This window comes from Zingiber officinale, chromosome 8A (assembly GCF_018446385.1).
Source record: "Zingiber officinale cultivar Zhangliang chromosome 8A, Zo_v1.1, whole genome shotgun sequence".
In the NCBI taxonomy this organism is placed as follows: Eukaryota; Viridiplantae; Streptophyta; class Magnoliopsida; order Zingiberales; family Zingiberaceae; genus Zingiber; species Zingiber officinale.
The window spans coordinates 57,884,699-57,894,411 of NC_056000.1; the positions used below are offsets into that span (position 1 = coordinate 57,884,699).

Sequence of the window (9,713 nt, forward strand, 5' to 3'; positions counted from 1 at the left end):
TGGAGGCGCCTCCAAGTCTCCTTGAGGCGCCTCCGACCCTTGTAGAGGCACCTCTAAGAGGGTCATTCAGCCCTCTCCTTTGCTCTCTATATGAGTGATGCTCCGACTATTCGAAATTGAGCTCACTCTAATCCAATTCTAACCTCATCGAACAGGCTTCTTCCCTAGCTTATCGTCCCTCGGATACATTGCACATATCCTTCTCGTCCACCGATGTACTCTTCTGCAGCTTTTCGTTCTTCGGATGCACCGAGCTCGTCAACTCCCTTCCCGTGACATCCTTCTCGTCTGCTACATCTTCCTCTTGACTTCTTGTTAGGGCTGTAAACGAGCCAAATTGAGCCGAGCTTTAGGGTGTTCAAACTTACTTGATAAGGTAACTGAGCCAAGCTGAGTTGAGCCGAGCTTAAAATGAATCAAGCCTTTAATAATTGTTTAACCTTGGTTTGATTTATTTTTTATGAGCTTGTGCTTGTTTGAAGCTTGACTTGAGCTTGGTTTGTTTATATGTTATCGAGTTCTCAATTTAAGCTTGGTTTGAGCTTAGTTCGAGTTTGGTTCATTTATATATTATCAAGCTTTTAATTCAAGTTTATTTGATTGTTTGAAACTTTTAGTCATTTGATTGGTTACTGAGCTTGATAACTCAAACTTATTTGTTTATTTTATTATTTATTTAGTATATTAATAAGAATTTTATTAATGAATATAGTTAGTGAACATTGTTCACGAACGTTGTTCACAAACGTTGTTCACGAACATTATTCACGAACGTTGTTCATGAACATTATAGAGCTGAACATATATAGGGATGTAAACGAGCCGAACAGTATTAGGCTCGAGCTCGGCTCGTTTAAGTTATATTCCGGCTCGAGCTCGAATTGAGCTTTTATCACAAGGCTCGAGTTCGGCTCGTTTTAGAATTATCAAGCTCGCGAACAGTTCGAGCTCGGCTCGTTATTAGCTCGATTATCAAAGTTAACGAGCCTAACTCGTTAAGTGAGCTCGGGCTCGTTTAGAGCTCGTTTTGGAGCTTATTTTTTGGCTCATTTTAAAGCTCGTTTTTTTGGCTCGTTTTAGAGCTTATTTTTTGGCTTGGTTTAAGGCTCGTTTTTTTTTTAGCTCGCAAGCCTATAAACGAACATGTTCGCAAGCTCACGAGCTGAATATCCTTAAGCTCGAGCTCGGCTCGATAAAACTGTTGAGCTCAAAATCAAGCTCGAGCTTGGCTCGATAAGATAAACGAATGAACTCGAACGAGCTTTTTACCGAATCGAGCTCCGAATAGTTTGCGAACCGTTTGGTTCATTTACCTCCCTAAACATATATGTGCTCAAGCTTATTTGTTTAATTTAACGAGCTATTTAACCTTATTTGTTCAATTGATCTTGTGTATATTGAACGAATATAAACAAGCTCTTACTAAGCTGAACATCAAACTTGTTCACAAACGTTTAATTCACTTATAGCCCTACTTCTTGTGCTCTTAAGTTTCTGCACACTTAGACACAAGGATCAAACATAACATGACCTAACTTCACTCGATTGATCACTTCAAAACCAACCCGAGACACTTACACAAACGTCATCTGTAATAAGGTGGACTATAAAGCTGTTCATTGCGTATGTTATAAGTTGTTAAAGGAATGTGAGTAATATAGATGATATTTGTCCCTTCCATATAATGGAAGAGATATCTGTGGGTTCCTTAATTTAGTAGGACTACTCAAATACATGATCATGCTCAAATAAGTCAATATGAGATATTAAGCTTATTTGATTACGTGAGTCTACTTAGAGATCAATAAACACATATATTGATTGGAGTATGACACAGTCTATGCCTTATGGATCAATCTAAATATCAAAGATAAAAGGACTAAGCTATACAAGATAATGGTCACGGACAAGTTAGGTCAGATCTCGATATTCTCGTCACTTGGGTAGTAATGATGCATTGCTTGTGTATCTAAGATAATTTTAGAAATACTGTCAACATTGCGAGAACCTAATAGGTCACACAGAACGAGTATGTTGATTTAGATATTAATTTATTTTATGATTTTTGACCTTAATCTTATTGGATTAATAAGTTAATCTAATTGAGTTTTGGACTTATTGGATTAATTGGTTAATTCATTTAAGGCTCAACCCAACTATAGAGTCCGCTAAGAGTTCTTCTTGAAGATGAAGGGTTAGCAAGAATGTGAAGAGTTAGCAAGAAGATGAAGAGTTAGCTTCTTATTCCTTACCACCTTAAATACTCATCTCTAGCAAGAAAAGACTTCTTCTTCTTCACTTCTAGCCACATTGAATAGCCATCTTTAGCAAAAAGGTGTGGTGGTGTGAGGCTCTCCAATTCTAGAATTCGTGAGATGAAGGAAGGGACATGATCATGTGGATATTGTAGAAGCGTGGACATTCTGATCGCATTGAGATTGGCCGAACTAGAAGTCTTTGGAGGGTTATTCACACATCAAAGGTAACAATCCTATTCACTAGTATAGTTGCAAGAGTAGTTCTACAATCACATGGATCTATGGAGAAATCAATTTCCGCTATGTTTTTAATTTGTTTATTGATATAGATCCCTACATTGTGTGCACTATATAAATCCTTGGATTAGTCGTCTCAAGGTGATGAATACCAAGTAAATCAAAGGTGTTAGCGATTGCTTTAAGTTTTTGCTACAATAAATCATCAAAGAACCGATCGAAGCTATTCACACCCGTCTCTCTAACTCTCAGTGTCCTAACATGATGGCGGCTGTCTGTCATCATCCATCAGCTCAACAACACAAAGAGGCATGGTAAATCAGCAACAGTTTAAGATCAAAGCTGAACTTTGGACCAATTCATGATAGCCAACTCCATCGATTTTAAAAGGAGCACCAGGGTGATCTTTAAAAGGGGCACCGTGGATCCTTTTTATGCATTTCCTAGTTGATTGACCATGCTAGTTGCCTGAGGGTCACCTACAATCAACTAAGAGTCACCATCAATCAACTAAATTTGCTTAGAGATCCTAACTCGACTCAGCTTACACTCTTATAATCCTACACAAAGCTCAGGATGGAGGTCGATTGCCAACTACAACCAAAATCTTATCATTCCTGGTTAAAGGAGATGCTTACAAGCCACTAGGAAGACGCTACCTTCAATTTCTCCATTCTCCTCATCCTAGTCTACCTCACGATGAATTTTCAATCCCTTAGATGTCTCATATCATCATTCTCTAATCACCTCAAAGTCTACCTTGTTATGGATCTCTGAGCCATCAAGCACAAATCGAATTGATTTGACTATGTTAAATCATGAGCTTTGTGATTTTCATGTGCATTTTGCTAAGTCATCGCAAACTTAATGCATACATCAAAATCGTAAGCAAACTTAACTTAAACTTTTTGATAAATACATCAAAACAACCCCATCGAATCCAATCTCTTTGGAACTTCGTTTCTCCAACACTTAACTAGACATTAACATGCTTATAGGCATGAGGTCACCTATTGCTATCACGACGAAAATATATATGCATCGATCTTACTGCAAAAAATGATGTCCTCTCTCAAAAGCATTATGAAATTTACAATGATTTCATTACAATTTGATTATCTTTTGAGATCTATCACTTACACTTTGCCTCCTGAGGAGTCCAAGCAGTGGCAAAACTGAGTCTTTTATATAGATGGCACCTTAACAAGACAAGTAGGATCTACCAGATAGGTATTGCTTATCGGAGAGGTGTGTGCGCTGAAAATTTCTTCATATTTCAATTTGTAGTCACCAACAATGAAAGTCAATCAAACGCGCGCAATCTTCAGTGATTCACAATGGGTGGTAGATGGTGTTAGGAAGTTCGAGGCTGAGGACTGAGGTAGACATATGATACCCTACCTATAAAAGGAGAGCCCTAAGAAAACATTTTCAGTACATTAGGCATAGAGCAGATATTGATATTAGATAATATGAAGACCAATGCACTTTCAAAAATAGATGCCATGGGTGTTGGAGATAACTTGAAGGAGGCGCTCATCGAAGACATTCAAATCAAAATTACCAGGTAAATGCTGATGTTGTATGGATTAGTTCATCGATTGTGTCTAGGAGTCGTCGAAGGATATATAAGAGACAATGCTATTATAAGGCTCTCCCAATTTTGTCCACCTAGTACAACTTAATCAATGAAGCACTATAAAAAAGGTCATTCTCAATGTTATATCTAAGGTGCCTTCACCCTATGAAGCATTACTAATGTTGAGGTCGATACATGGAATTTGTGGCTAACACATTGAAGCCAGAACCTATCATTTGAAATGTATTCAAGGATACTTATAGCAAACTACGAGGGCCAAGAACTTAATTTTGTGAAGAAGTGCAAATGCTATCAGAAATTTACAAAAGTAGTCTGGAAACTAGTTGTGGACTTATTCCCTTATGGAGAGTTTGGTCCTTCTACTAACGGAATAGGACATCTTGATACCTCTCTCTTAAAGGATGATTTCTACTTGTGGTATCTGGCCACTCTCTAAGTGGGTAGCCGTAGAACCATCCTGGAAGATAACAAAGCAAATTAAATTAAGACGTCTATAACTAAATTAATGTCATCGCCAAGTTTAGCATACCTAAACTGCTCATGGCAAATAAAGTTTAGAACATTGGCACCAATTGAGTTTCAGAACTGCCTAGGGTCCTCTGGCCTTTGAAATGTGCCTTTGAAAATTTGTACTGTCTTGCTGAGATGCCCTATGTTGAAAAGCCTCGAAATGACAATATAAACTCATCTGCATCATTAGGTGCTACAAGCATCTCCTTGAATTTTAGCATCCTTGACTTCTGATAAGAAAATCATTGCCTTTGGGACTCCTTGTCACCTTCTCTCAATAGTTTTCCTTCTCATCAGAATGTTGTTGGACTGACATTCTCTTAGAATGCTTAACCCCAACATAAAGGGGTGCCCTTGACACAACACAAGCTCTTCAAGACCTGCTGAGAAAGTTATACAAGTCAGTCATGTTATGGATGGACTTATGATTATAGACTGGAAGTTCCAGTTCTTGATATTAACTTGTTTAAGCCTGATTTCCATATAGACCCAGTTCAATTTTGAAACAGCCTCACCATGACACTGTCAGAATTTTCAGCTTTTTTCTAGTAGTTGGAAGTACCAGACAAGATTAGTGTCCATAATAGTAAGATGACAATGGCAGTGTTGCACAGGTGACAGATGATTCAACTAGTACACCACAATGAAAGCACAGATGTTCTTCCAGTAAGCACAAGAGGGCATTTGGTATCATATATGTGTGTGTGTGCATGACAACAAAACCCCTGGACAGCATGGCTTAAACAATTATATGTTTTCTGTATGCGGTATCTTAAATTACATCACTCCATAAACTCCAATCTAATTTTGCCCAAACAACTTCTCAGATCATACTCTACTAGTGAAAACATGATAATTGAACTTGCCCATAAATCCTGTGATGCCACATTGTTTGAAAAAACTTTCGTGGAAGACTGGTCACTAGTACTTCCCTCAGACACCACTACGGGCCTCAATTACAATTGCCACTGATCCTTGCTGAACATTTGTATGTTGTTCAACCTCTCTCCAATCACCTACAAGATCATCAACACGATATCTTTGTGCATCATATTCCTCATTTTCGGTGCTAACAAATCTTGTATAAGTCAGCCTCTCTGAAGGTTGTGGGTCGAAGACCCCACGTTCAGTTGGTAGGACCGTGTGATCCAAGCTGCTAGATGTGAATTTGGTTGTAGGAAGCAGTGAGACTCGACAGAGTGGGCATGTGGTGTTGAATGCAAGCCAATGATCGATGCAATCCACATGAAAGGTATGACCACAATGAGGTATTCTCTGAAGGCGATCATCTGACTGATAGTCCCCCAGGCACACAGAGCATCTACACAAATAGAAAAACAGCTAACAATTCAAAGCATGCAACATCTGTTAAACCAAATCCTACTCAAAATATGAATTGTAGTTCATCAGAGTAAATCCTTTATACCTGTATTTTGTTATAAAAAAAAACTCCCTTCCTAATAAAGATTACATGGTCCTTTCCTTTATTGCTCGAACTAGTATGCACCATCAGGTAGGTAATGTACGCTATGTAATTAGGTATGAGCCTATCAGGTGCAAGCGGTTTATCATAAATTCAAATAGTGTTGATATTTGAGATTATCATAGGTGCTGAGTGAATAAGTGTATAAACTCAAGTTACTCAATACAACCATTATTAGCCTCTTCTCACAACATTCTTTGTTTCCACCAAAATCTCCTTTAATGAATGCTATTTCCATTGACTTTGTTACCTAAACTGGCCGATATATGATCTCGGCATGACAGTAACATCATTCCCACATTCATTCATCATCACAATGATAAAAGAACAGAAAAGATGGACTATTCTTCCTATATTTTATCTTAGCATGACCATATTATTGTAAATATTGTAAAAGAAGCTCCATCTCATTGTTCTATCATTCAATCATTTATACAATTTCTATTTTGATGTTTTTTCTCCCCTCCCTTAAGAAATCCCAGACTAAAGCACGCAACCTTATGAGCTTGAAGGATGAGACATTGTGTCAAATAAATCCAATTTCATTCCAATTGCAAATCTTCATGTTAGTTCTATTTTCCTCGCTATCCTTTTCTCCCCTCTCTTCTCCAGTGGACTGTTATACCTCTCCTCTAAAATCACTGAATTTGCTCCTGCTAACCAAACAATTACCGAATAAAATCCACACAGATAATTCTACCATCACCAGAATTTGCTACTACTCTCTCTTTCAGCCAACAGTCAGGAATTTACATTGTTTGTAAAACACATTAGAAAATTATATATAATTGTTGGGAACACTTGCAACAGAAGAGTTCTGAATCCAAATAACAATTATTGCAAAACTTAAAGAGTGAATGTATTGCAGTTCACAGAATGAAACTGAGCAAATTTTATCGAGATTATAATTGTCGGGGTCCATTGCAAGAATGAAGTTGACAGAATCCACAAAATGGAAACTGAAAAACTTATGGAACTGTGTAAATTTACACAATATATCAAGATTTGGATGCGCAACAACTTCAACAATAGACATGTCAACATAATCTCACTATAATCACAACATTTTAAAATCACTTTCTTTTTATTTTATCAGCTAGTTTACATTTAGACATTAAATTAACATTTCCTATAAAAACACCATCAAACCTTATTACAAAATAGATCACAAAGCTCTAATTGTGGTCTAGTTTATTATGCATTTAATTTTATAATCCACGTTACTTGTAACAACCTACATCCGCAATTGTGAAAGAAGATCATCATTGTGTGAGATGTGTCATCCCTATCTTAGATCCACAAAAACTATATTGGACATCCTGGAAAACTTAAAATAATATACTGGCAAATAACTTTCTAAATTGACAAGGAGAAGAGTGTTGACTGAATTAATACCAATCCAAATACTAGCATGCATCATGCTACCCCATGTTAATGAAAAAAAAAAGAGATTAATTTCCATAAACCATAATGGTAGAGTCATAATGATAAAAGACTAGGTTAGCTAAATTGTCAAAGAAAGATGAAAAAGAAGAAGTTAATCCTTTAAAAAAAATTGTCAAAGATGAAAACAAAAACATAACGAGAATGTTGTGCATTGGATTCTTTACATGGGCCGCTAATCGAAGATAAATAGAAGCCCCCTATGAATTCAACATACAAGTGTGCTTCTCTCTCTAGCAGCTTAAACCACAAAAATGGAAGGGAAAAAAAAAAAGGCATGACAAGCAAGAAAAGAGGTTTCCCTTAAGGAATAAATGGATCAGGTCAGATCCATCAATGAAATATCAACTTGGATTCATTTACTTATGGTATCAATAAGTACATGGTAGCTATTCAATGTGTGTGATATATACCTATTAGGTATCTCAATGATAGTGTATGAGACTGAGAGAAAACATGTTCTCCTTTCAACTGTCTTCATCTTCTTCTTATGGACCCAAAGGTTGTGAATCCAACATGATTTACCATATTGCTTCTCTTGTTAAGTCAATGGTAGAAGAACCCAAAGGTCCTTTCATTGACGAGATCGCTCCATAGGGAAATTCAGTGAGTCTATTTAATTTTCATTTCAACATTGATATGGGAGCAATATATCACTTATCTTCAGACTAACAATGGACAAATCTGCCCGCCTAAGCCTGGCTCGACAAAACATTGCAATTGGTGAGCTGCAGTCGCATTGCTTTTCTGGTGGTTTCGACACGGATCCTATCCGAAGCAAATATGTTTGTATAAATCATAAATCCACAGCTGTAACCGCAGTTGGAATTCATTACGACAATGAAACAAACAGAGAAGATGCCACGCATGGGATGTAGTCAAGTATTCAACATAGGCGTAGGGAACATGTGCAATCTATGATATGCTCAAAGGTCGTAGAGCATAAACTCCACGCAACGATATAATGGGGAATCATGAAATTCGTTGAATTGGATATGAGAACCACTCACTGCGTCTCTCTGATCAAGAAGCTCTCTTTGAAAACAACCACCGGAAGCATCTCCCTCAGCTCCTTCTTTATGCCTGACTCCCGACGCTGGATGCGCACACAAAGTAACAAATTTACAGAGTTCTGTAGAAACCCATGACGATGGTAAAAGGGGGGAAACAAGAAAGAAAGAAACTTACTCTCGGTGTGTCTCCTCGACTGAGCTGAGCGTCCCTCAATCTGAGGGACAGCCAATGCGCCCGGCGGCGCTGCAAGTAGAAGAGATAGAACAAAAGCAGGAGGACGAAGGTGAAGAACACCGGCACCGAAAAGATAAAAGCCTGGTACAGCTTCAGCTCAGGAGAAGCAGACGAGCAGTATGCGGAGGGGTCTGAGGAGCCACAAGACATCGCCAGCCCAACCCGTTGACTGGAGAAGAAAACCAAAAGCGTGCAGCCCTGGCTAGCAATTTATAAACTAACAGGGGCCAAATCCTTGGGAGAGGATGCCCTGCGAGGATGAGGAGGATTCATGGAAGAAGAAGATTCTGTGAGGTAGATTCATGGAAGCGAGAAGCGGATCGAGCAGTGTGTCAGGGATCTGAATAGAAGAGAACAAGGGAGGTGCGTCTACCGCTTCTGCCCTGTGGAGAGAGATGTGGACTAGAACGAGAGAGCAAGATTCACCAAATCTAAGGATAAAAGCCGTATTCATAATTAGTTTATTTTGATTCTATTATTGTCTCTTTCTTCTTTTTTGTTTTCTTTTAATGGAAAAAATTTATAATTCATGAATAAATTTATTTACTAATCTATGTAAAATGTACTTATAAATTTATTTTATTTAAATATATATGAATATAATAATTTACAACATTTAACTTTTTAAATTATTCATAATATGTTAAAATAAAAAATAATTATCTTTCATAAGACTAGATAAATTAAAGTCTTAGCAAGTCAAATATATTACTATAAGCAAGTATGTATCATAATTGATGACTCACACTTCTAATGATTAAAATAATAATAAATTAAATTTAATGATTTATTTTAGATGTTGGCATTAAAAGAGAAAATTAATAATAGCTATAATTTATTTTTAAATAGTCATATTTTTTTAAAAAAATATTTGGATATGTCTATTCCAAATTAGGCATGGTCCGGACCCAGCCCACTAGATTTTCATGCTGCG

The 9,713-nt window shown here is 37.2% G+C and overlaps 1 protein-coding gene across 1 annotated transcript; it reads right to left on the reverse strand.

The window, feature by feature from the left end:
- Nucleotides 1–5,316: 5,316 nt before the first annotated feature.
- Nucleotides 5,317–9,200, reverse strand: LOC122009164 (RING-H2 finger protein ATL58-like). Its single transcript, XM_042565190.1, has 3 exons — nt 8,720–9,200; nt 8,542–8,627; nt 5,317–5,926 (listed from the first exon to the last, which is right to left on the reverse strand). Exons 1-3 carry the CDS (start codon nt 8,927–8,929, stop codon nt 5,539–5,541), a joined length of 684 nt encoding a protein of 227 aa, XP_042421124.1. The 5' UTR covers nt 8,930–9,200; the 3' UTR covers nt 5,317–5,538.
- Between the last annotated feature and the right edge of the window lie 513 nt (nt 9,201–9,713).